General features: G+C 41.9%; 1 protein-coding gene across 4 annotated transcripts in view; it reads right to left on the bottom strand.

Annotated features, from left to right (window-relative positions):
* Nucleotides 1-540: 540 nt before the first annotated feature.
* Nucleotides 541-26,797, bottom strand: part of PAMR1 (peptidase domain containing associated with muscle regeneration 1) — a 161,166-nt gene continuing 134,909 nt past the window's right edge. For 3 of the 4 annotated variants that reach the window (XM_060262051.1, XM_060262049.1, XM_060262050.1), the window contains 6 exons: nucleotides 12,879-13,049; nucleotides 11,300-11,512; nucleotides 9,064-9,130; nucleotides 6,116-6,348; nucleotides 4,327-4,619; nucleotides 541-1,575 (listed from right to left, as the gene is read on the bottom strand). In XM_060262051.1, coding sequence (XP_060118034.1) covers nucleotides 1,039-1,575; nucleotides 4,327-4,619; nucleotides 6,116-6,348; nucleotides 9,064-9,130; nucleotides 11,300-11,512; nucleotides 12,879-13,049 — 1,514 coding nt within the window. In that variant the 3' untranslated portion in view covers nucleotides 541-1,038. The remainder of the gene's footprint in view (nucleotides 1,576-4,326; nucleotides 4,620-6,115; nucleotides 6,349-9,063; nucleotides 9,131-11,299; nucleotides 11,513-12,878; nucleotides 13,050-26,797) is intronic. The other variant, XM_060262052.1, reaches the window with a different exon arrangement.

Genomic DNA, 26,797 nt, shown 5'->3' with positions numbered 1-26,797 from the left:
CAAATAGCTGAATGATGTGTTGATCAGATCATTTATAAATCAGTGACATAAGTCGCACCCGGTGATCACATAAGGTTGACAGCTCTAGGTTGGGAAATTCCTGGAGACTTGGGGGTAAAGCATGGGGAACGGAGGGACCTTAGTGGGATATAATACCATAGACTTCACCTTCCAAAGAAGCCATTTTCTCCAGGGGAACTCATCTCTGATGACTTGATATCAGTTATAATTTTGGGAGATCTCCAGGCCTCACCTAGAGGTTGGCAGCCCTGTGATCACAAGCAGTCCAAATCCCTCAGAAGCTCAAGCATCCCTGCATAGAACACACCTCAGAATCTTTGCAATGAAATTCAGTGCCAGACACAGAGGTTCCTTGGCAAACAAGTCAATATGTAAACTTTTCTCCAGAGACCAAAAGCTTAGAACAATGAAATTAGATAATTTGTGGGTGAAACAACACCTCTGGTTCTCTGTATTCAAGGGCGGACAGCAGATCTGTGTTGGTTTTCTTATAAGAAAAAATACACGGCAGGTAAGCAATTATCAAATATTGTTTCTCAGGTTTAAAACAAACCTTTGTTTATTTGAATGTGTAACATACACAGGAGGAAAAAAGAATACAATAATGTGGCAGTACAGACAGCTTAGACGATAACAAGCTCATCAACCTCTTCATTATCTCTTTCCAGCCTCCTAATTATCTCAGACTTTGATTAAAAAGTGTGTTCCAATTGTTTTATCCAAGTGATGGTTACATGTAAATTGAATACAGCTACTTCTGATCATTGTGCTTTTTGAATTAGAGACCACCATCCAAGCACCCTATTCCCACCAGGAGAATGGATAGCTGACACATGTCAATCCATCTGCCACACTCAGAGTCTCTGGTACAGATGAGCTGTTTTCATTGGACAAGGCTCTAGGATCTGCTTTAGCCTCATCCTGTAAATGTTCAGTCAATAGGATAAGAAAACATCAGAGACTGTGAGAGGAATGGATATATTTAATATTTTAAAAGCCATTTTTGTACCCAGCTTTTCATTTCATGTTCTTTTCAATCCAGTCTTTGAAAGGGATTACTCGGGTGTAGCCAGTGTAGAGTTCTAGACTACATGTTTTATCATAGCCCCAGCTCACCATGCCCATGAGATGCCAAGTCAACTCAGGAGATGACTTTCCTGGCAAAGGTATCGCAGCAATCCCTCCTGTCTCAGAAGGACAAATATTAGAAAAGGCAGCTGGATATTGTTTGGCACAAAACATACTCTCAGTGATGCTGACCTGGATGCCATTTTCCTCATATTGCTGCTCACAAACCAGTGAGTCCACAGTCTGAATAGTTCCCATGCGGATTGTGTCATTCTTGTAGTTAGGATCTGTAATATCTGTCAGGATCTTCCAACCAGTGACCACTATTTGGAAGTCATCTGCAGGTGGGTCAATATCACGCATTGATGCCAGGCATATTGGTTGGACTCGGTTGCTGATTTTGGCTTTGTCCAGAAGTTTTATGATAGAAATGTCAGAATCAAGCAATATGGGGTCATAGTTAGGGTGCACTATAATGGCTGAAATCTAAGAAAGAGTCGAGAAAAATGTGAAATAGAAAATCATGCAGATGTAACAAATCACTGTCAAGCAATTTACCTACTTACTCTCCATTTCCTGATATTTATATGGTATGTAAAACTGGTGAATAGCCAAGGTATCTGGAACTACCACCATATTGATTTATGACAACCATTTCGAAAGATCTAAAATGGATATTACTGATTAGGAAATCAAATGGACATGATCTTAACAATAGTTCAATAGAAATTAATGAGGGATGGTGAGACATAGGATCTCAGCCTTTCATTTAAACTCCAGTTTCTGTACCTAAAAATCCAATATTCTGCAAACAGAATATCACTCCATCTTACATTATTTAAATTGTACAAATATACACAGTTAAAAGACAAAACTCTCTATGTAATTTGGATTTGCCCCCCCCAGTCGGAATGAAGAGACTGACACAGTGTGTTGGATAAAAAACCCGGGCCGCTTTATTGAAACATAACTTGAATGATAAGGATGGCAAGAGGTATAGGCCTACGAGAACAAGCCCTGGGGTCAAAACACAGGACCCCGCCTTGTCCTAGAAGGGCGAGCCACCCTGCCCCCAGCACACGGCCACTACCATCTGACTGGTGCTGAGCGGCCAGGCCCAAACTCCACCTCCACCTCTGTCGGCATCAATCACTCAGGAAAGATCCGCCCAGGTGAGGCTTTGTCGTGATCTGCACTCCCAGCATTGAGCCGTGAAGCCCATCTACCGTTCATACAGACCACCTGCACCCACTGGTGCAGAGCCATAGGTGCTCCCCTGAAAAGGCTGTAGCCAATACCTCATCCTGCCAAGCAACCAAATCTACCTAATCTCACCCTACTCCCTACACTATCATGCAGTACAAGGTAGGCAAAAAACACTGCATTGTGCAGAACCCCTTGGTTTGGGGGGCTTGTAGCAGGTACGATGTGATCGTTCTGGAGAATGCTTCACTGACAAAATGAAAGTGAGCATTTTGTATGTGATCATAATGAATACAGCAATGGGAGGAATGAAAATATTTGAACCTTCTGCTTATAAAAGGAGTTTCAGGCAACAGGCTATTAAATTCCCTAAATTATTATCCTATTATACATTTATATATTTCTACAGAGGATAAGGTCTGTTATAATAATTCACTTTTAACTTATAAGTTGCTGTAATTGCAATGGCCAATGGCTTTACGCAATAAATTTTTACTGAATTACTACTACTACTATAATAATTCAGAAGCCCAGTCAACATTTTGACGAGAAATACTTCCAACAAAAATGACAGTGACAGTTATATTTGATCAAGAGTTTAGTTCTAAGCTTTCTGATTTCCACTGTTGTTTCAAAAATAATATGCACAGCTAGAAAGCTACTGTCTGGCTGCCTCACAAAGTATTATCACTAATTACCATTGGCATTGATTAGTAGACTTCAGCAATATTATATGAGACACCAAATGTTTAAGGATAAACGGTAATCAGAATGAATGGGGCTTGCTGGGGCTAGAGGTAGGCTTCCCAAGCCTCCCGCCCTGGCGGGAGAATACTGGATTTTCAGCCTCTTTTCCCGCTTTCCATAACTCTGGAAGCGGGGGGAGGAGGGGGGAATGGCGCCAAGGAGCATTTGCGTCGTCCGGGGAGGAGGTGCTGAGCCTGGCAAGGGAATCTTGAGAAGGGAGGCTGGCTCGCCAGCGAGCGGGTGGAGGTGGCTGCCGAACGCAGGCGGGTCTTGACGGACTCCAATGCCCGATGCTTCTCCTCCTCCCTTCCCTTCCCACCCAGCCCCGTTGCAGCAGCCGTTCTTCCTTTTCGCAAGCTGCTTCCCGCGCCCAGTCAGCTGGCTGGGGGGGGGGGAGGAGAGAAGCCCCGCCTGCAAAGGACCATGTGCCTTTGCACCTCCGGAGGCTTGATTGCAAGGCTCCACTTTGGGATGGTGTGACTGCTGCTGTAAAGAAGCTGGCAGCAACTCGTGAGTAGAAAGGCCAGTCCCTCGCTTCAGTTGCCAGAAAGGGGGGGGGGAGGGAGGAGGAGAGGGAAACGTCTTCATTATTCCCTATGTGGAGATCAATTCTCATAGGGTATAATGGGGAATTAATCTGGAGGTTTTGGGGGCTCTGGGGGAGCTGTTTTTTGAGGTAGAGGCACCAAATTTTCAATATAGTATCTAGTGCCTCTCCCCAAAGTACCCTCCAAGTTTCAAAACGATTGGACCAGGGGGTCCAATTCTATGAGCCCCAAAAGAAGGTGCCCCTATTCTTTGTTATTTCCTATAGAAGGAAGACATTTTTAAAAGTGTGCTGTCCCTTTAAATGTGATGGCCAGAACTCTCTTGGAGTTCAATTATGCTTGTCACACCCTTGTTCTTGGCTCCGCCCCAATGTCTCCTGGCTCCACCCCCAAAGTCTCCTGGCTCCACCCCCAAAGTCCCCAGATATTTCTTGAATTGGACTTGGCAACCCTAGCTAGAGGTGTATACTGTCATTATATGTTCATCAGTGAACATAAACAGATCTCAAATGCCTTGCACTGGCTAATTTCATTTAAAAAGCTATTTCAAAAGCAAATCATTTCTGAAACTTAAATCCTAAACTCTCTTGTCCAAATTAATTCCAAATCAATGCTTTGGCCTTAGCTTCACAGAACTTGTAGCTTCAGAATCTCTGTCTTTTCTAAAAGTCTTGCAATCCTGCTGGCTTTAGCACTCATCCTCAAACATACTGCTATTGTGTCTGAACACCTTACTCACCCGTAAGTTCTGTATAGTCTTTTCGTCTCTATCATCATCTCTGTAAAACTTGCCAAGGACTACTTTGAGATCTGCTGTTTTGAGAACTGTGACCTTCCCCAAATTGGTAACGCAGTGAGATGCCACCACTACTGTGCGTTCATTCAGCAGGGCGCCACTGCAGATCAGTATCCACGCACCCTTTTGGTGACTGGGGGTCTTCACCCCATTGGCTTTCCGATAGATGGCTGCTTGCCATGGCCATCTGAGGGTGGATGGCTTCTGCAGAGTGGTGTTTTCTAACTTTCCACAAACTAGCAGAAGAGGGGAAATAATTTTGTTAATACTTCTGTACAGCTTTTTAAAGTGACCCAAATCCATGTCTGAAATGCCACCAAACAGTCAAACTGCACCATGTGGCAGGAAAAAGTTAAACAAAACAGTATGTAACAGATTTTTCAAAATTCTATCCTCTCCTAATATCCAACAATTGCATTTTATTTTGGAGACAAAATATGTTTTAGTATCATCTCAGATGATGAATGCTTAGCTGAAATCAATTATAACAGTTCTAACTTTAAACTTTATGAAATATTTGTTTTTACAAACTTCTTATACCACCCCCTAGTGGATGGCAGACTGTGAGGGAGAAGCAGGCCAGGCCTTCCGATTCTTCTAGTGGACATTTTCTGAATAATGTGTATGTATGATGTGAATAAATGTTTAAAGTGAAGAGTATCTTCTTCATTTGTATGGTTTACTAGTGGAGGAAACAGTCATGATAGAGAGATATTCATATGCCCACACCTGCTTGTGTAATGGGATGAAACATTTTTCTCCCAACCTAGCTATGACATCAAAAGTGAGCCAGGCTAGAAGGAAAACTGCTTAAAGCAATAGTGTGCATTGGGTAAAGAGTAACAAGGCAGAGTATTATTCCCTTTTGTGCACACTCAGTTTTCTCAGATACAAATTCAGTTTAGTGTAATAACTTTTTATGGTCTGTCCATAGAAGTTTATAGGAAGTTGAGCAATATCTTGAATGCATATTCCAACATACTTTAATAGACTTTTTTTATTAGGTTTCCTGAAATTGTGAAGATCTGTTTCTGGTATTATATCAAGAAGCTTATAGTATTAATATTTGAAGGTAAATCTTTGTCAGCTTTGAACTGAATCCAGATTCATAAGATGGGAACAGTCCATTTTTTGAACAAATTCTGAACAAATTTTCACATAGATCTAGACATGACAAACTCAGAAAAGTAATAACAACTTAGTTGTTCTATAGTGTTCTTTCAGTGTTCCATGCACCTCACATATATTGTCACAGTAATCTCTACAGCAGTCACTATGATTATTTCCATATTGCAGATGGGAGACTGAAGCTGAAAGAGAAAGAGCAGCTAGCTTAAGCCCTCCTAATCAGTCTGTGGATGAGATGGCATTTGAGCTGGCAACCTCTTGAATCACACCTCAGTCTCTTAGCCTCTCTGCTCCATGAGGAAAAGTGATATACTAGAGATGCTGCAGATCACAGTGATGGTATAGCATAGTGACTAAGGGTATATGGTGAAAAGATGTGTCCTTGGCCACAAAGTGTACCTCAGCCACAAATTCACTGTGTGGTGTTAAGCAAGCCTCTGTGACCTATTTTATGGGTCTGCTCTAAAGATTGATAATGTATGTGAAACACTTCAAATGTGCCATATATATGCTGAGTATTATTATTATTGTTAACAAATAAGCATGCGTTATGCATTTTAGTAGCAACAACACAATTACTTCTTTTGTCTCAATCCCCTCTTACTTGGAATGCATGAAGGAGCCCGCCCACTCCATTTTCCTGTTTTAAGACAGGTTCTTCTGCTGCTTCCCAGGCGACGGTAGAAGGGAGAAATGCAGTCATACTGAAGCTGTGTGTGAAGATGCTGGAAGCCTGGCGGTAGCTCACCAAATGGCAGTGATGGCTTTTTGGTTGGATATATGTCCAGTTTATGCTTGCTAAATGCAGATGAATAGAGCTGATGCAAAGGAGTCTCTCTGTTTCAGTGCATAAAGAATATTAGAATATAAAACAACTTAGCCCTAGAATGTCATTATTGCATTTTTATCAGCATTAGTACCACTTATGAACAAAATTTCACCATAAATAGGACCCCTAGTCTATCCAGAGAATGTTGAACTGTGCTTTAATCCTCATGAAGAGTTTAACTGTGTTCTTATACTCAATGATATCATTGTTCACAATTCAGCACAGCATTGGCTGGGCTTAAACCAGTGAGGTTAAGTGTGCCCAACTGTCCAATGGTGAGACTAATGGGTTTTCAGCACACATAATTTTCTTTGATTACATTCTAAATTAACAAATAATTCAACAGAATTCAATCACTGTAATTCCCAAGGTGTTTCCTTTTATACAAACATCAAGAGACTGTTTTTCTAGACAGTTGAGAGCTGATTTCATTGGCAAAGATTCTGTCATTTACTAGATTGCTTCATCTACCTGTGCCCTATTTTTCATCTCCCCCCCCCCACTTCCTGTGGGGTTTGGATGGAAAATGCTCATTCTGAGGTGGCTGGAAAAAAAGGGGTAAGTATAAAATATCCAGCATAAAAAGAAAATAATGTCCAAATGCTTGATAGAATTCCTTCTGTGACATATTCTTTAATCCTTGACAGTTTCTTGAAGTTTTTTGTTGTTCTTGTTGTTGTTGTGGTTTATATTCTGAGTGGCACTGCTTGTGTAATCCTCCAATTCTTGAAAGAAATAAAATCTGCACTATGCACCAGCAGGTTTTTAAAAGAAGAAAGACCCTTGAAGTATAGTGATGTGGCTGTAGGTTCCTGTCACAGAAGTGCTGCTTTGAAGTGAAGGAGCCCCAAATCTTCAAACTATATAAGCAGCACTGGAGCACTAACACGTATTGTCCTCAGTGTCACTTGCTTCCAAGTATGTATCAAGGCTAGGGTACTTTGAGGGAAAACACACTGCAGTGAATTTTTTGGTTTGTTGGAAGATCAGCAGCAGAGAATCCTGTTAACAGGATGCTGCTTAGAAACACTATGCAAGCAACCCATGGGATCTCCTCTCTCGTATGAATACCCAAAATCATCATAATACTTAATGGATTTATATTTGCTTTGATAACTCTAGTCACACTTATGGTTGTTTTGTTTCTTTTTTCATTAATGGAAGGTGATGCAACAGAACTAACTCGGGGCACCCAATGAAATCAGTGGGCAGTAGATTCTGGACAGAACAAGCACTTCTTCACTTGATGCATAATTAACTTGTAGAACTTATTGCAGGGGTGGTCTTGGCCACCTGCTCACAGTGACAACCATTTGTAATTGCCCTGTCCAGAGCTTAGGCAGCCAGTTCAGCAGTAGCTGTTTGAACCCACTCTATCCAAGGCTTGTGCAGCCAACTTTTGGCAGGGTGGGGCAGCCTCTTTATTGGACCTGGTAAAGGGCCAGTAGGTGGCCTAGGAGGTGACTGTGATTCTGGATCCTAATCCTTGGCTTTTGACCAGTGCCCTAGAATTGCTGAGACTGGCCCAACTCACTACCATGTGCCATAGGATGTAGTGATAACCACTAGCTTAGGTGACTTTAAAAGGGGAAAAGACAGGTTCATGGAGGAGAGATCCATTAACAGTTATTAGTCATAATGACTGAATGAACACTCCATCTACCTTTCCTTTGCAGCTTTTCATATATTAGGTTGCACACATCCAGATTCTAATGGTTCTATCAATAGCCTGGGATTTTTCTTGGACTTCTTGCTTGGTTCATTATTTGCTGCAATGCCCACTGACATAAGATGTGTTTATGAAGAGCTGTCAAGATCATCTATCAAGAGGAAGTGAGATTAAAAGCCAAGCTAGATGACATGGTGTACACTGGGACACTGCTTGCTGCCATTTTGCTGTTAAAATTCCTTCACTTTACTAACACTGCCAAGGCCTGTTTCTACTCAGGACCATGGAATTGTGGTATAAGGGGCTCCTGTTTCTCCTATGTGCCATTTTCTAGAGCTCAAACACCAGGGAGAGGGAGTGTCCCTAGGAACACAGTGTTGTCTAGTTTGGCTGCAGGAATACAAAATTTCAGGGGAGTGAGGAATCTGGTGGGCAAGATTCCACCAGGGGTAATAGCAGCAGAAGAAGAAGATATTAAATTTATATCCCGCCCTCCACTCCGAAGAGTCTCAGAGTGGCTCACAATCTCCTTTACCTTCCTCCCCCACAACAGACACCCTGTGAGGTGGGTGGGGCTGGAGAGGGCTCTCACAGCAGCTGCCCTGTCAAGGACAACCTCTGCCAGAGCTATGGCTAACCCAAGGCCATGCTAGCAGGTGCAAGTGGAGGAGTGGGGAATCAAACCTGGCTCTCCCAGATAAGAGTCCACACACTTAACCACTACACCAAACTGGCAGATTACGTGTAGTATTTAAACATGTTTGGTATGTTCTAAATGCGAGGGGGGGAGGTCAAGAAGGAATCTTTGGGTGCCTGTAGTGGCTCTCAGCATCTCTATGCTCATGTGATGACCTCTAACAATATGTGTTCTCTTAGCTGTAACTTGGATGCTTGCATTTAATGAGTCATACTACTCCAACCACCAGCTGACATTTTGGTAATAAGACTGTAGTGCACACAAAACACTTCATGGGATGACTGTCCAAGTGAACACACACACAAAGAAACATCAACATTTCATTTTAACACTGTAGTTCAGGTATTGCAATCTCACCTTGATTGAACCTGCATTGGGAGTACTTTCTGCCTCACCAGGTCAGAGATCTTTGGCTCTCTGCAAGCTAGAAAAAAACACAACAATGCACAAACTTTTTCCATGTTCAGAGTTTTGAATGTCATGGTTCAGATCCCTGGCCACCCTTTCCTGTCACTAACAATAATGGTTTAAGATGAAAAGCAAAATGAAGGCACACAGCAACTATATACTGAAGGGGAGAATTAGATTACAATCCATTATAGCTTTGCTTCTAGTCCAACATTTACTCTTTGGAATCCGATGCTTCCTCCAGCTATGTTTTTGCACACAGCTACATACGCATTTTCAATGAAATTCTTCTGTAACTGGATGTAGGAATGAAGCCTCACAGTCTATTTATACAGTCCATAGAAGTGTTAAATGCCACAACATTTTCCTATTAGACTGTGAGCCCAGATTTTTATGACAGGCGAAGGGTCATGAACCCATGTAGTTTAAACCAAACCCTGACATCTGTTAAACTGGATCATATAATTGCTTAGGAGAGCATCTGATTGCTCAGGCATGGTATAAATGCCTGGTTTTAACCATGCCTAGGGTGTTGTTTCTCAACTTACAACCTCAAGTTATTGCTTCACTACATAAAAATTATCAACTGTCTGCTTTGGCACTATCTACCTTGGCTGCTACCAAAGGTAACCTTTATTAAACCTAAACTCTTTTTTGGGGGGGAAATAGATGGAATCATAGATATTTAGGTAAAGTATGTAGAACAAGATGCTGGATCGTAGGTGCTATTGTAAAGGGAATCTGATTAAATGAGCACAAGATCATTTGAAATTGCTTTGCTGGGATGTGAAAGATCTACAAATAAAGTACATATTCAAGGCATTTTAGGGGATTTTCAAATATAAAATTTCAATGAAAATAGAAGAAGAGATTGGATTTATACCCCACCCTTTACTACCCAAAGGAGTCTCAGAGCAGCTTACAATCTCCTTTCCCTTCCCCTCCCCATAACAGACACCCTGTGAGGCAGGTGGAGCTGAGAGAGCTCTCCCAGAACTGCTCTTGGGAGGAACAGCTCTGTGAGAACTTGTGACTGACTCAAGGTCACATGTGGAGGAGTGGGGAATCAAACTAGAATCCACACACTTAACCACTACATCAAACTGGCTTGACAGTTGATATATACATATTCAAAGGGAGATAGAAGGATCTGGTGTGTGAGAGATTCAGGAAGAGAAGCATATATTAACATGCTAAAGGGTTAAATTTAGAGCCCTCATGTTATGAGCTGGAATTAGATACAATCTTCCCCTCTTATTCCTTTCAGTTTCTCTATCAGTGCTATGTCTTGTAAAAAAAGCTGCTGGATTGCTGGCCTGAAATAAATGAATACAATTCATTTGTTCTTGAAACCATGAGTCCTATACAAAAAAGGGGCTCCCTATCAGTTCCAGAGGCCCACTGCCACCTTGCCTTGTCTTCAGTCTGTCTCATGAAGTCTAATTAAGTTCAGAAACAGGAAGGAGCATTTTGCAATAATTGGTGAAAAGCAAAAGAGTAAATTAATTTTGAATGAAAACCACCATATGGCTGTAAAATTTAAGATCTATATAAATGTTTCAATGATTATATAGATCTCTCTTATTAACTGGGCAGTAATTATGTTAGGAAGGTATATGAATATGTAAAGATAATATTTAAAATTTTTCTTTAAAATAGCTCACTTTCAAACCATATTTTACTTGTATAAAATAACATCTGGCAATTCTGTAGAAAAATCATTTTCCAGTTCTTCAACATCTTCAAGCTAAGTAGCACAACAAGTAGGAAGTCAGGAAAAGCAAAGTGTAGTGATGCTGTTAGCAAAATGGAATCATGAGTCCCCAAGGCTGGGGCTTAAGGGAAAATTCTGCAAAGGCCAAACCTAACTGAGAAACCTTTATAGTCCTACCAGGTGACGAACTGCAGAGGAGCTGATAGTTCTCAATTTTAGTGCCTGACACAATGGTCTTGGAGAAAATGTACAATTACCAACAACAACAACTAGAATCCTTCTGAAGTCCCTATTAATTTTCTTGACTGAATCCAATAGATGAGGAGGTATGGCAAACTGTCTGCTTTTATATCAGGTGCCAGTTGAGGCTTTATTGAGATGTTTTAGTAAATAGCTTGAACATCCATAAAGTCAGCTGTAAAATTAAACCAGTATTTTTAAAAAGGAAAGTTGAAGGAAGAGACTGTTTACCTTTTATGCAGATCGGTTGTTTCCCTGACCATTCTCCATTCTCTTGACAGGTCCTTTGCCCATTACCACTGAGAATATAGGAATTATTACAAAAGAATGCAACGATCGTTCCAATTTTTGCAAAACGGCTGTTCATCAGAGAACTATCTTCCACCACTTTTGTGTACCCATTGAGTGGAGCACCAGGATAGGAGCAGTTTCTGTCTTCTATAACTAACAAGGGGGGAATGCTGTTATTTAGAGAAGTAATGCTGGACCATTATGTCCCATACTTATGGCATGGAAGTGGTAAGATCAATGCATTCTAATAGTTTGTTATTACAATCACATCTGCTTATAAAAGATGCTATTAGAGTACTCATACACTGCAGAATTTGTGATAACTGAATGATCAAATGCTATTGCAGCCAACAGTGTGCAAGCCATGTACAAATGCTAAAATTGTCAAAATCTATAATAAATATATATAATATTTGAAATGCTAATCAACCCAAAATTCAGGTTTTTATTTTCTTTAGGAGCAGAGAAAAGGAAGTGCTGGCTGGAAAAGAAAATGGAAAATCACTTCAATACATACAAATAGCCTGTTTGTGTAATACATTTCATAAACTTTATTCTTTGTTTCTCCAGGCTATTTGCACTAAACACAGCATCCACTCCAATCCAGTTACAAAGGAACTAGTCAGACATTAGGTGCCCTTTATACTGGCCTTCCCTGCACGAATACATACTGAGGATAGAGAACATTTGGGGAAGGGAAAGATCAAGGTCAAGTATTTGATCCATTTCCCAAAAAAGAACCTAGGATGTATTACATAATTTTTGATGGTACTGGGGATGAGTGATCTAAATGCAATTGGGATAATGACCAGAATTTTGAAAAAAAAACAGCAGCTACTGAGGGAGAAGGATAATGAGATATGCTATTAAGCATGGGGAAGCAGAGCATTTACCAATCCTAATGCTGCAAATGGTCAAGCTGTGAACAGGTGTATTTTACATCATGAAATCTTAAAAGAGATCTTAAGGCCTGGATTTAAATACTAAAACTGGTGCTGCAGATGTGTGGCTCAAACTACTAACACATTATAAAATGTATGAGCCTTCAGTCATTACACAATTACTTTCCTACAAATGTACAAAGAATGCATATAAGAAAGTTAAGATGGCAAGTAGGTAATCAAGTATAGATTCATATATCAGCCTCTTTAAAAAGGACCACAGATTCGGAAGACTCTCTGCATCTATTCTGGCCTCTGGTTTCAACAGCCAGCCCAGATGCCTTGCTGGTGGTCATACCTCGAGATCCCCATGGCATATCACAAGTTACCCTAGGCTTATGGCAAATGGAGAGTCTCCTCTTCCCATGCTGGCAACATTGCCAGGGAGAACCAGCAAGTTGTTGCAAGTTGTTCTTTCTTCTCTGTGTACTATATAGAGATCAGTAAAATTACTGTCAAGCTGCTAAATTTGTCAACCTCAAAACAAAATACTGGCCTTGCTCTTTATTGGTCTCACTAAATTCTGTACAGGAATACACAGTTGTTGATGCACAATTAGAAACATAATGCAGCCTTACCACATCCAGGATGTTGTGTTGACCAGCTCCCATCTAGCTGACAGTAGGCAACATGGCTGCCTCTTAAGGTGTAGCCCATGTTGCACTTGAAGTAAACCTGGGCCCCATATTTAAAGTCATCTCCTTCCACAAAACCATAAGCAGGAGCACCTGGAGTCCTACACATCACCACTGACAGTTCAGATATTTCAAAAAAATCCACTTTATTACAAAAACAGGACTGTGTTATGTTGATTTGTTATTTAGAACATAACAAAAATATTAAGGAGGAAGGTCTACAAGAGACAAAAAATAACATCAAAATAATAAGACTAGTATATGCATTTTATTTTAAAAAAGAAATAAACCTAGACAGAATGACTAAGATCTGACAAATGCTTGTGTGCCATTCCATTCTGTTCACTTAGTTAGTCACTAGGTTGAAGGAATAACTGCACAAGCTGCAACTTTAAATTTACTGAATTCATTAGTATGCACTGCTATTTGAATTTTAATGGTTAGTCAAAGATACCATTCATCTGAATCAGACATCTATAGAATTGGTACTACTTGCTATTCATTTTAAGCTAATACTTGTTAAAGAATGGCCCTAGGTCAGAAACTCTGAAGTTATAAATAAACTCATAGAGCCTAATTCAGCCATAGTAAGCAGTTTTAAGTCCCATGATTTCAGCTGGAGAGAATTAAGCACTGAAGCATGCCCATAATTCTAGCATTTAAAGGGTTTCAAATTATTCAACACTGCCCCCCACTCACCTTGGTAGACTAACAGAGCCACCCTAAGCTGATTTACATTCTTCTAGATCATTCAATTCAGTGGGAATAGAAGTTTGCTTCTGTGCTTAGCATGCCATTGTAAAAGTATCACAGCAGCATATTATTTATTTATTTATTTATCCATTCATTCATTCATTCATTCATTCGATTTATATCCCACCTCCCCACTGAGGTGGGCTCCGGGCGGCTTACAACATAAAATTCAAAACAATAAGGTTAATAAATATTAAAATACATTGAATAATTTACAACAGTTAAAACAAGAAAACGATCTAACAGTGCGGTGCTATTCTACAACCTTCCTTCACAGTTTTTAGGTACCAGTCAGTTATATGCCAACCGGAAGAGGACTGTCTTACAGGTCTTGCGGAACTGCCGAAGGTTCTGCAAGGCCCTCACCTCTTCCGGTAGCTGGTTCCATCAGTAGGGAGCTGTAACTGAAAAGGCCATATCCCTGGTTGACTTCAGACGGGCCTCCTTCGGTCCGGGGATTACTAGCAGATTTTGGGAACCAGATCTAAGCACTCTCTGGGGAACATGTGGGGAGAGATGGGCCCTAAGGTAGGTAGATCCTAGGCCATATAGGGCTTTAAAGGTGATAACCAGCACCTTGTACCGAACCCAGTATATTATTGGCAGCCAGTGCAGTCCCTGGAGCCCTGGCTGAATGTGCTCCCACCTGGGGAGCCCTAATAACAGCCAGGCAACAGCATTCTGCACTAGCTGCAACTTCCGGGTTCAGCACAGGGGCAGCCCCATGTAGAGAGTATTACAGTAGTCCAACCTCGAGGTGACCATTGCATGGATCACTGTTGCCAGATCGCCATGCTCCTGGAAAGGAGCCAACTGCCTCGCCCGCTTAAGATGAAAGAATGCGGACTTAGCAGTGGCTGCTATCTGGGCCTCCATTGTCAGGGCAGGCTCCAGTAGTGCCCTCAAGCTCGTGACCCTGTGTGCCATTGTCAAAGTACCACCCCCTGAGGCACCCCGCAATCAAGCGTGTGTCTCCGGGACAGTTCACCCCCAATCGCATAGCATGAACATTCCTTAGAACAGAAAGCCTATCATGGCTTAAATAAGGTGAGGCAACAAGCTAAGTCATTTACACACATCCAGTTTTAGACCCACCTTTCCAAGGGCAGTCAAGGTGGCTTACCAATGTATATGCCATCAAAGGGATATGTCAGTTTAAGGTACACTAAATATAATAATATATAATTGCATAATATATATATAAGTACCATACAATATAAAAGAATACAAAAGAATAAATGCCATGTAACAGTTATGCTGCACTGCCTCATAATGACAACTCAAAGGAGCAGATGTCCATCAGTGGCTATTAGCTACAAGATATAGATGGAATGCTATGTCAAAGGCAGTTATGCTCTGTATTCTTGGTGGTAGGGGGCAACAGTGGGTGGGCTTCTGGAGTTCTGGCCCTGCTGGTGGGCCTCCTGATACCTGGGTTTTGGCCACTATATGACACAGAGTGTTGGACTGGATGGGGCACTGGCCTGATGCAGTGTGGTTTCTCTTATGTTCTTATGCTCTAATGTCTTTTAGTAAGTGGTACCCATTCCAAAGCTAAAAAGATGCTCATTTTTTTCTACTCTCTTTTAAACTTTTTAAAATAATCCCTAATCATATAGCTATTGCAATTCACTGTCTAAGCAAAAATAAACAAAACATCTCTAAGAGACCTGTAAAATAAATAATTGCTTTGTGCCTGAATTTAAGAAGAAAAATTAAATGCATATTGAACAAGGATCTTCTGTTTACTTTAAGGGGGTGAGCAAACATGTGGACAAAGGGGACCCAATAGATGTTGTTTACCTTGACTTCCAGAAAACTTTTGATAAAGTTCCTCATCAAAAGCTCCTAAGTAAGCTCAAGAGTCATAGAGTAAAAGGACAAGTCCACTTGTGGATCAAAAACTGTCTAATTCATAGGAAACAGAGGGTATAAATGGGCAATTTTTGGGGTGGAGGGTGGTAAGCAGTGCAGTGCTGCAGGACTCAGTACTGGGTCTGATGCTTTTTAACTTGTTCATTAATGATTTGGAGTTGGGGGTAAGCAGTGAAGTGGCCAAGTTTGTGGATGACGCTAAATTGTTCAGGGTGGTGAGAACCAGAGAGGATTGTGAGACACTCCAAAGGCATCTGTCGAGGTTGGGCGAGTGGGCATCAACATGGAGGGTGGTAAACAGTGGGGTGCTGAAGGGCTAGGTACTGGGTCTGATGCTTTTTAACTTGTTCATTAATGATTTGGAGCCGTGGGTAAGCAGCTAAGTGGTTAAGTTTTCGAATGACACTAAATTGTTCAGGGTGGTGAGAATCAGAGGATTGTGAGGCACTCCAAAGGGATCCATTGAGGCTGGGCGAGTGGGCATCAATGTGCCAAATGGGGTTCAACGTGGTCAAGTCCAAAGCAATGCACATTGGAGCCAAAAATCCTAACTATAAATACAAACTGATGGGGTGTGAACTGGCAGAGACTGACCAAGAGAGAGATCTTGGGGTCATGGTAGATAACTCATGGAAAATGTCGAGACAGTGTGCAACTGCAATAAAAAAAGGCCAGTGCTATGCTGGGAATTATTAGGAAGGGAACTGAAAACAAATCAGCCAGTATCATAATGCGGCCTCATTTGGAATATTGTGTACAATTCTGGTCACCACACCTCAAGAAATATATTATAGCATTGGAAAAAGGGCAGAAAAGGACAACTAGAATGATTAAAGGGTTGGAACACTTTCCCTGTGAAGAAAGGTTAAAATGCTTGGGGCTCTTTAGCTTGGAGAAACGTCAACTGAGGGGTGACATGATAGGGGTTTACAAGATTATGCATGGGATAGAGAAGGTAGAGAAAGAAGCACTTTTTTCCCTTTCTCACAATACAAGAACTTGTGGACACCCAATGAACTTGCTGAATAGTCGAGTTAGAATGAATAAAAGAAAGTACTTCTTCACCCAAAGGATGATTAACACATGGAATTCACTGCCACAGGAGGTGGCGGCAGCTACAAGCATAGCCAGCTTCAAGAGGAGATTGGATAAACATATGGAGCAGAGGTCCATCGGTGGCTATTAGCCATAGGGTACTGATGGAACTCTCTGTCTGGGGCAGTGATGCTCTGTATTCTTGGTGCTTGTGGGGGGCAACAGTGGGAGGGCATCTGGTGTCCTGGCCCCACTGATGGACCTCCTGATGGCACCTGGGTTTTTTTTGCCACTGTGTGACAAGAGTGTTGGACTGAATGGGCCATTGGCCTGATCCAACATGGCTTGTGTTCTTACGAGAAAAAAATGTATCCTTCTGTAATGCTACAAAACTTTCCTTCAGTATTTCCTGTGATAGTTCTATGTACCTGCTGCATATCCTATTGTGTTCTTTAAACTTTGTTTCTTACCTTTCAGCATTATTTAATTTTGTCACAGTCCAGTTTTCTTCCAAAATGTCAACTAATTTGTCAACTATGTATTTTTTTTAAAAAAAAAATCTCCTAGACAATGAATTCCCTGTAGCTCTGACCTAGTTTAGTTCCTATTCTCTAATCAATGATTTAAGTAGTTTCCTATTCTAGCCTGATTTTAATCTTGGTACTTATTTGGATCTGCTCTGAGTAACAGTTATTATTAGCATATACTTATTATGTATAACTAGCGTACAGCTAGTGTAATTTAGAGGCTAAAAGCTGTGAATTGAGAATCACATCTTTGCTATGAACTCACTAGCCAATCTTGAAGAAACTCAGCTTCAGTACCCACCCACCCACACATGCTCCTTTGTAAAGTGGGAATAATTTATGCCTCCTTACAGATTTGTTGAACACATTATAAAACGACAGTGCATGTGAAATGCTTAGAAACTTGAAAGTGCTATACAGGCACCGAGTATTATTAATTCTGAAGCCACTGGATTCTCTCATTGAAAGTGATTACACTACTAGCTATGATAGGATTTCAGTTCATCAGGAAGGTGGGGTCCCAATGACATGTCACTAGATTGTACTGAATATTAATTCCATAAAGTCATCAGGGGTTTTGCCATTGGCCTCAGTTGTCTGTAAAAAAGGTAGTCCCCTGTGCAAGCACCGGTAGTTTCCAATTCTGGGATGACGTTACATCACGACGTTTTCACGGCAGAGTTTTTATGAGGTGGCTTGTCATTGCCTTCCCCAGTCATCTACACTTTCCCCCAGCAAGCTGGGTACTCATTTTACTGACCTCAGAAGGATGGAAGGCTGAGTCAACCTTGAGTCAGCTACCTGGACCCAGCTTCCTCTGGGATCAAACTCAGGTCGTGAGCAGAGCTTGGACTGCAGTACTGCAGCTTACCACTCTGCACCACAGGGCTCCTTATTGTTGTCTGTAGCCTTATTCAATTTATTAAACTTTTCTTTAAAGAAAATGCACAGAAAAACTTATCAAAATCTTTAAATAAATTACTGATGTCTTTGACTTCTTGCTTTATTAATTTCTTCCATCTTGGCATCTAGGTTATTTGTTTACATTACACTTGGGGGATGATGTAGCCACACATGTAGAATGATGGAACCAAAGTTTGATTTGTTTTTTAAAGCCACAGCACAGGAAATAGATTCCACCAGGGCTTTTTTTTTTTTTGCAGCAGGAACTCCTTTGCATATTAGGCCACACTTCCCTGAGGTAGCCAATCCTCAAAGAGCTTACAGTAGGTCCTGTAATAAGAGCCCTGTAAGCTCTTGGAGGATTGGCTACATTAGGTGGGTGTGGCCTAATATGCAAAGGAGTTCCTGCTACAAAAACAAAGCTAATGTTGGAGACAAGAGCAACAGAAGGCCATCATAACAGGATTTTTTTTTTTTTTTTAGGTATCACTTCAGGAAAGGGAAGGGGAGTCTAGCCCTGATCTAGAGCCAGTTAGGTGGATTTAAATTAAATTAAATTGATATTACTAACTTGTTCTATTGATTTCAACAGAACTTAAGTATGACTGGATTGGGGCCCACATTGATACTGGTACTAATGCTCATCTGAGCCTGCCTTGGCGGGGACGGCGGGGTATAAATAAAAACTTATTATTATTATTATCTGTCTGGGTTTTTTTTTAAACTATGTGTTCAATGTGGTCAAAATAGTGTCCAGCCTGATGGAACAGGAACTACAAGGCTGGCGGAGAGGGACAAACCAGCAGAGAGGGCCAATCTGCTTTCTTCTTAGATGCCACATGCACAGGATTGTCTCTGACACTAGATACAATGATGTGGGATCTATTCATTTGTCCTGTGTTCCAATCTACAAATAACAGCATGGTGAGACTGGACACTGATTTGGAGCACAACTATGGTATAAAGGGAAGGAGAATTTCCCTGCACCTTCTCTCTGTACCATTTTTGTGATTTCAGACTGCCTCTGGAACTACTATTTGTACATTGGTGGTGGGGTACTGAGGTTGCAAAAGTGGTACAAGAAACAAATTAAACACTCTAGACACTGGTCACAATCCAAACTTGGAACCTCATGTAGATGCTGTCTGCTGTCTAAAAACAAACAAACAAAAAACCAGCAAGACATCTGTTCAGAGATCTCCCATCACTACATCTAGTTAAAAGACAGAAAAACTATTGACTTTTTTTTTTACATTGGGGGAACTTTGGGATTTTTTGCATCAAGCTGGGTCATCCTGATTTTACCTCTATCTATATTTGAAATTACCAGAAAGGTTTCCATTTGAACTTGCTACCTTGCTGTTCTATCTGATGAATGAGCAAATGCTTGCAATACCTTTTCTCCGAGCAAAGAGAGGCCAATAAAAGCTGTCTCATAACTTATTTTATATTTTGTCCTTAGAGCTTTTCATGCAGTTTCTCACCCGTTTTATCCTTTCTACCTCAATGCAGCAGCTTTATGCAAGAAAAGCTCTGAACATGGTTTGAAATGAATGTCAGTACCTTGTGTGCTTTATAAGGCCTTTTTCTTTCATTATATGAATGGATGTCTATCGGATGCATGAACCTGCTCGTTTCTTTTCTCCCTCAGATTCCATAGTGCATTCAAAAGAAATGTAGCCTATGACAAGCTCCTTTGTAGGATATATTTTTAAAATGCCTTTCAACACTCTCACCTCTCTTCAAGGCACACATAACCTTTGCAGTAGCCTCTTATGGTTATACCGTGAAAGAACTTTTGGAGAAAAAAGGGAAGAACATTGTAAAGGTCTCTGAGGCACATATACATTGCACTAAATAGCCCAAATCCAGATAAAAATATGTCTGGTTCACACATGCTGGAGAATGAAGTGGGAATAAGGTAGGCGAATGGACTACAGAAGAAGAACCTCGGAGGGGATCGCATTAGAAAAACTTCTTATGTTAAAAACTCCCTGCAAATTAAAAAAAAAAAAAAGTACAGCAAGCAAAAAAGAGAGAGTAGAATTTTTCTCTGCTGAGCTCGTTTTCTATCTGCCTGCAACTTTCTATGTGAAGGAACATTCATAGCTGGAATCCAACTCTCTCATCTGAAGTGGTCATTCCACCACCTCAGAGCTCCATGTTATTATTATCATCCAACAGAAATCATAAGAACATAAGAGAAGCCATGTTAGATCAGGCCAATGGCCCATCCAGTCCAACACTCTGTGTCACACAGTGGCCAAAAAAAATTATATATATATATATATATATATATATATATATATATATATATATATATATACACACACACACACACACACACACACACACACTGTGGCTAATAGCCACTGATGGACCTCTCCTCCATATTTTTGTCTAACCCCCTCTTGAAGGTGGCTATGCTTGTGGCCGCCACCACCTCCTGTGGCAGTGAATTACACATGTTAATCACCCTTTGGGTGAAGAAGTACTTCCTATTATCTGTTTTAACCTGTCTGCTCAGCAATTTCATCGAATGCCCATGAGTTCTTGTATTGTGAGAAAGGGAGAAAAGTACTTCTTAATCTACTTTATCCATCCCATGCATTATCTTGTAAACCTCTATCATGTCACCCCGCAGTCGACGTTTCTCCAAGCTAAAGAGCCCCAAGCGTTTCAACCTTTCTTCATAGGGAAAGTGTTCCAAACCTTTAATCATCCCAGTTGCCCTTTTCTGGACTTTCTCCAATGCTATAATATCCTTTTTGAGGTGCAGCGACCAGAACTGCACACAGTACTCCAAATGAGACCGCACCATCGATTTATACAGGGGCATTATGATACTGGCTGATTTGTTTTCAATTCCCTTCCTAATAATTCCCAGCATGGTGTTGGCCTTTTTTATTGCAAACGCACACTGTCTTGACATTTTCAGTGAGTTATCTACCACGACCCCAAGATCTCTCTCTTGGTCAGTCTCTGCCAGTTTACACCCCATCAACTTGTATTTGTAGCTGGGATTCTTGGCCCCAATGTGCATTACTTTGCACTTGGCCACATTGAACCGCATCTGCCACGTTGACGCCCACTCACCCAGCCTCAACAGATCCCTTTGGAGTTCCTCACAATCCTCTCTGGTTCTCACCACCCTGAACAATTTAGTGTCATCCGCAAACTTGGCCACTTCACTGCTCACTCCCAACTCTAAATCATTTATGAACAAGTTAAAGAGCATGGGACCCAGTACCGAGCCCTGCGGCACCCCGCTGCTTACCGTCCTCCACTGTGAAGACTGCCCATTTATACTCACTCTCTGCTTCCTATTACTCAGCCAGTTTTTGATCCACAAGTGGACCTGTCCTTTTACTCCATGACTCTCAAGCTTTCTAAGGAGCCTTTGATAAGGAACTTTATCAAAAGCTTTCTGGAAGTCAAGGTAAACAACATCTATCGGGTCTCCTTTGTCCACATGTTTATTCACCCCCTCAAAGAAAAGTAATAGGTTAGTGAGGCAAGATCTTCCCTTACAGAACCCATGCTGAGTCTTCCTCAATAACCCGTGTTCATCAATGTGCCTACTCATTCTGTCCTTGATAATGCTTTCTACCAACTTTCCCGGTATTGAAGTCAGACTGACTGGCCTACTCATTCTCTCAATGTGCCTACTCATTCATAATTGTTTCTACCAACTTTCCCAGTATTGAAGTCAGACTGACTGGCCTGTAATTTTCCGGATCTCCTCTGGAACCCTTTTTAAAGATGGGGGTGACATTTGCTACCTTCCAGTCCTCAGGAATTTCAATGAAAGATTACAGATTTTTGTCAAAAGCTCCACAAGTTCAACTTTGAGTTTTTTCAGAACTCTCGATGTATGCCATCCGGATCCGGTGACTTATTAGTTTTTAATTTGTCTATCAGTTGTAGGACCTCCTCTTTTGTCACCTCAATCTGACTCAGGTCTTTCAACACCCCTTCCAAAATTAGTGGTTCTGGGGCGGGCAAAAAGTTCTCATCTTCCACAGTGAAGACGGAGGCAAAACATGCATTCAGCTTCTCAGCCATTTCCCTATCCTCCTTCAGTAATCCTTTTATCCCATGGTCATCCAAGGGCCCCACTGCCTCCCTGGCTGGTTTCCTACTTCTAATATATTTGAAGAAATTTTTATTGTTGGTCTTTATGTTTTTTGCAATATGCTCCTCATAGTCCCTTTTTGCCTGCCTGATCACAGTCTTGCATTTGATTTGCTACAGCCTGAGTTCCCTTTTACTAATCTCACTTGGACTGGTTTTCCACCACTTAAAGGAGTCCTTCTTACCTTTTACAGCTTCCATTACTTTGTTTGTTAACCATGCAGGCCTTTTCTTATGCCTGTTTGTGCCTTTCTTAACTTGTGGTATGTATTTTATCTGAGCTTCTAGGATTATAGTTTTAAATAGTCTCCATGCTTCCCCAAGGGTTTTGACCATATTTACCTTTCCTTTCAGTTTCCTCCTCACATGCCTCCTCATCTCAGAGAATTTACCCATTTTAAAGTTAAACGTGGTTGTGGCAGTCTTTTTGGGCAACTCCCTATTTATATTTACCTTTCCTTTCAGTTTCCTCCTCACATGCCTCCTCATCTCAGAGAATTTACCCATTTTAAAGTTAAACGTGGTTGTGGCAGTCTTTTTGGGCAACTCCCTATTTATACAAACAGTGAAATCAATAACATTATGGTCACTGCTCCCAAGCGGCGCAATCACTTTTACATCTCTCACCAAGTCTTGGGCATTACTTAGGACCAAATCCAGGATCGCCCCACCCCTGGTAGGTTCTGAGACCATCTGCTCCATAGCACAGTCATTGAGAGCATCAAGAAACTCAATCTCTTTCTCTCGACCAGAACACATATTGACCCAATCAATCTGCGGGTAGTTAAAATCACCTGTTACGACACAGTTTTTACGTTTAGCTGCTATCTTTAAGCCTTCCATCATATTATAATCGTCCTCTCTCTTTTGATTTGGTGGGCGATAACAAACTCCCATAGTTAAATTTCCTTTTGGGCCCTCTATTTCAACCCAAAGCATTTCTAAAAGGGAATCTAATTCTCTGACCTCAGTCTTACTGGATTGTATATCCTCTCTGACATACAGAGCCACCCCACCTCCAACCCTTCCCTCCCTATCCTTCCGATATAACTTATATCCAGGAATCACCATGTCCCACTGATTCTCCTCATTCCACCAAGTTTCTGAAATTCCCACAATGTCTATGTTTTCTCCCAACACTAAGCATTCCAATTCACCAATTTTACTTCGAACATTTCTAGCATTTGCATAAAAACATCTATAATTTCCCAGGCAAGCTAGGCCCACCACCTTCCTCCTGCCGCCCCAAGACTCTAAAGAAGAAGAAGAAGAAGAAGAAGAAGAAGAAGAAGAAGAAGAAGAAGATATTGGATTTATATCCCGCCCTCCACTCCGAAGAGTCTCAGAGCGGCTCACAATCTCCTTTACCTTCCTCCCCCACAACAAACACCCTGTGAGGTGGGTGGGGCTGGAGAGGGCTCTCACAGCAGCTGCCCTTTCAAGGACAACTTCTGCCAGAGCTATGGCTGACCCAAGGCCATTCCAGCAGGTGCAAGTGGAGGAGTGGGGAATCAAACCCGGTTCTCCCAGATAAGAGTCCGCACACTTAACCACTACACCAAACTGGCTCTCCTCTGGCAGACAGTCCATACTGCTTGTCACCATCACAGTGGACAACTCTGATCCGTTACCCGGTAGAAAAATAGCAGCCAACCCTTCATCTCTTTGAGACGAGTCCTCCCGAGCCAGAGACTTTTCATCTCCTGTCAGCTTTCCCCCAAGATTTAGTTTAAAAACTGCTCTGCCACCTTTTTGATTTCTCCCCTCATTTCTCTATTTCCCTTTCTATTTCTTCCTCCGATTTCCTTGTTTCTCTTAATTCCCATTTCTTCTTCCCTTTCTTTCTTTATTTCCTTTTCTTTCCCTTTCTTCCCCTTTTTTATTTCCCTTTCTTTCCATTTCTCCCTCCTTTCTTTATTCCCTTTCATTCCATTTCTTCTCCTCTCCATTTCTTTATTTCCCTTTCTTCTCATTTTTATTTCCATTTATTTCAATTTCTTCCCCCATTTCTTTATTTTCCTTTATTATCCTTTCTTTCCTACATTTCATTTCCCTTTGTTCTCCCATTTCTTTCTTTCCATTTCTCCCCCTCCCCCTTCTCTCTGTAGAGCCTAAGTGGTGGGCATTGTGAAGGACTGCTGCTGGGGTATGTGGGTACCTTTAAAGGTCTGCTGGGAGCAGCTGCAGTTTCCACATGAAGGGAAGGGTGGCAGGGGTGGGAGGAGGGAGCCAGGTACCACCAGTTCAATTTGCACTTGATTATCCCAGATGGTGTGGCCTAATATGCTAACGAGTGTGTGACCTAATATGCTAACATTAGGGGATGTGGTCTAATATGCTAATGAGTTCCTGCTGGACTTTTTCTACAAAAAAAGTTCTGGACCTAGGCATTTGCCTAGGGTGGCAGGCTGGGTGTGTGTATGTGTGCCAAATTAGGCTCTTCCCACATGACTTCAAATAGAAAAACAATTATTTGCATTAATTTTGCTGGCCTGGCCCCAAAACCCTCCTGCTCGGTGGAGAACTGTTTCTTTAAGTTGATCATTTTGTATGGTCCACGAATAATGTTATAAATATCCAAATGGCCCTTGGCAGAAAAAAGGTTCCCCACCCCTGCACTAGGCTGATCCTGCACTGAGCAGGGGGTTGGACTATATGGTCTGTATGACCCTTTGACTTCTGTGATTCTATGCCTTGCGTGACATCTCCAGCACTATGGCATCACTTCTGGGTGACATCATCTCATTGGGGATGTTGTGCAACATCTTTGCCCACCCCTGGAAGGCCCCAAAATCTTTCTGCTAGATGGGCAAGAGAACCTGGCAGCCCTAGGTGAATGGGGGGAAATGGCTACTATGGAGACATGGGCAGGAAAATGGCTGCCATGTGGATGGGACTGGAAAATCCAGACTCTTCCACCAACATGACAGATTCATCCAGACTTTCCTACTATCTTTCCCAAAACTCTGCAACAAAGCAGATTTGGGAAAGATCAGAGAAAAGCTGGGGAGGCCTGAGAGGCAGGTCTATAGCTGTGCGGGAGCAGGGGAGTCCAGGCCCCTCCAATCAGCCCCTAGCTCTAACTTTATGGCCCCTCCAATCTGCTGCCAAGGTACTCATCATTGCCTTCATCTCCTGGGATAGGTAGCTGGAGATTGCTGATTTAGGGTTTAACAACTAGTGAAGGGAATGTAATGCACTTTTCAGCTCTCAAATTTGCTTTCTAGGGTGATTCCTCAGAGTTAAAAAAAAGGGGGGGGGAGTTCACAGGGTCTGCCATGTGTAAATTGTAACCCAGCCTTTCTCATTATTTCCTGAGGTTGCAAAAGACACACAGGAGAGATACAAAGCTAAGCCTCCCCTCCACTGGCTGAGGATTCCCCCACATCATTGGGGTAGGGAGGGAGGAGAGAGAGTGCATGTGAGAGAGTAGGAGTCTTTTTCCTAGGGTTTTGAAAACAGTAAGTGAACTTCCAATTTCAGGGGTGGGGAGAAGGAAGTGATACTATTTCTTTAGTTGTTGCATTCCTCTTTGCATTTTGACTCGTGTCTCAGCAGTAGTTTATTTCCTTGTTGACTGCCCTTGCTTGATGTGATTTATTGCACTCAGCTGCTTGATCTCTTTTTCTTCTCCTTTTCTGTGTGATACAAATCCATCGCCCCTTCCCCACCCTTTTTTGGGTGCAACTGAGTGGAAATGGGCTGACCAAGAGCAGGCTTCAGTTTCAGCAGGAGCTCACAGGAGCACATCTCCTGAACCTTTCTGAGGGTTCCCCTTCTTTCCCCCCACCTACACTGTCTATTGAATAGTAGATGCAGCTGCATAACAATCCCTGGATTAGGAGAATGGATAGCCAGACAGCCACCAGGGGCTTTGCCACACTCCCAGCAGCCTTCATTAACCCTGGAGAAGCCCATGCCACCCTTTCTCCACTTCTTATGTGATTTTGAGTGGTGGATGTCTTGCTGGCTTTTAGACTGGGGGTGGGGGGGCGGCAGCCCAGGAGAGCCCCAGGCAAGCAAGGCCTGCTTGGGCTGGCTGGATCTCTAGCCAGCCCAAGCAGGCTTTGCTCGCCCAGGGCTCTCCTTTCTTGCATCAGGTTGCTTTTGGCTGGGGGTGGCGGTATATGAAATGAGTCATGCTAATGAATTCCACCACCTATTTTTCTACAAAAAGACCCCTGCCCAAGAGAGGAGCTTTTCTCCCTCATTCAACCCTGTTCTATTCTGTTTTGTTGTTTTATTTCTGTTGTGTTTACTTTTAATTTGTTCTCAATTTGTTCTTAAGATTGAAACGGACAGGGGAATGGGACATTTATTCATTTACTAATGGAAGTGTTGATTTTAACTTTAGTTTTAGGTCCAAAACATTCTGTAGGTCTTACTTCTGTATGAGCATTCTACCCTGCCCACAGAACATAAGAACTTAAGAGCAGCCATGTTGAATCAGGCCAATTGGCCATCCAGTCCAACACTCTGTGTCACACAGTGGCACCAAGTGCCATCAAGAGGTCCACCAGTGGGCTAGAAGCCCTTCCACTGTGCCCCCCTAAGATCAAGAATACAGACTATTACTGCCCCCAGAGACAGAGTTCCAACAATAAGCTGTGGCTAAAAGCCACTGATGGACCTCTG

Source organism: Heteronotia binoei, chromosome 21 (assembly GCF_032191835.1).
Source record: "Heteronotia binoei isolate CCM8104 ecotype False Entrance Well chromosome 21, APGP_CSIRO_Hbin_v1, whole genome shotgun sequence".
Taxonomy (NCBI): Eukaryota; Metazoa; Chordata; class Lepidosauria; order Squamata; family Gekkonidae; genus Heteronotia; species Heteronotia binoei.
The sequence above is the reverse complement of the archived record's forward strand: the minus strand, read 5'-3'. Positions and strand labels throughout refer to the sequence as shown.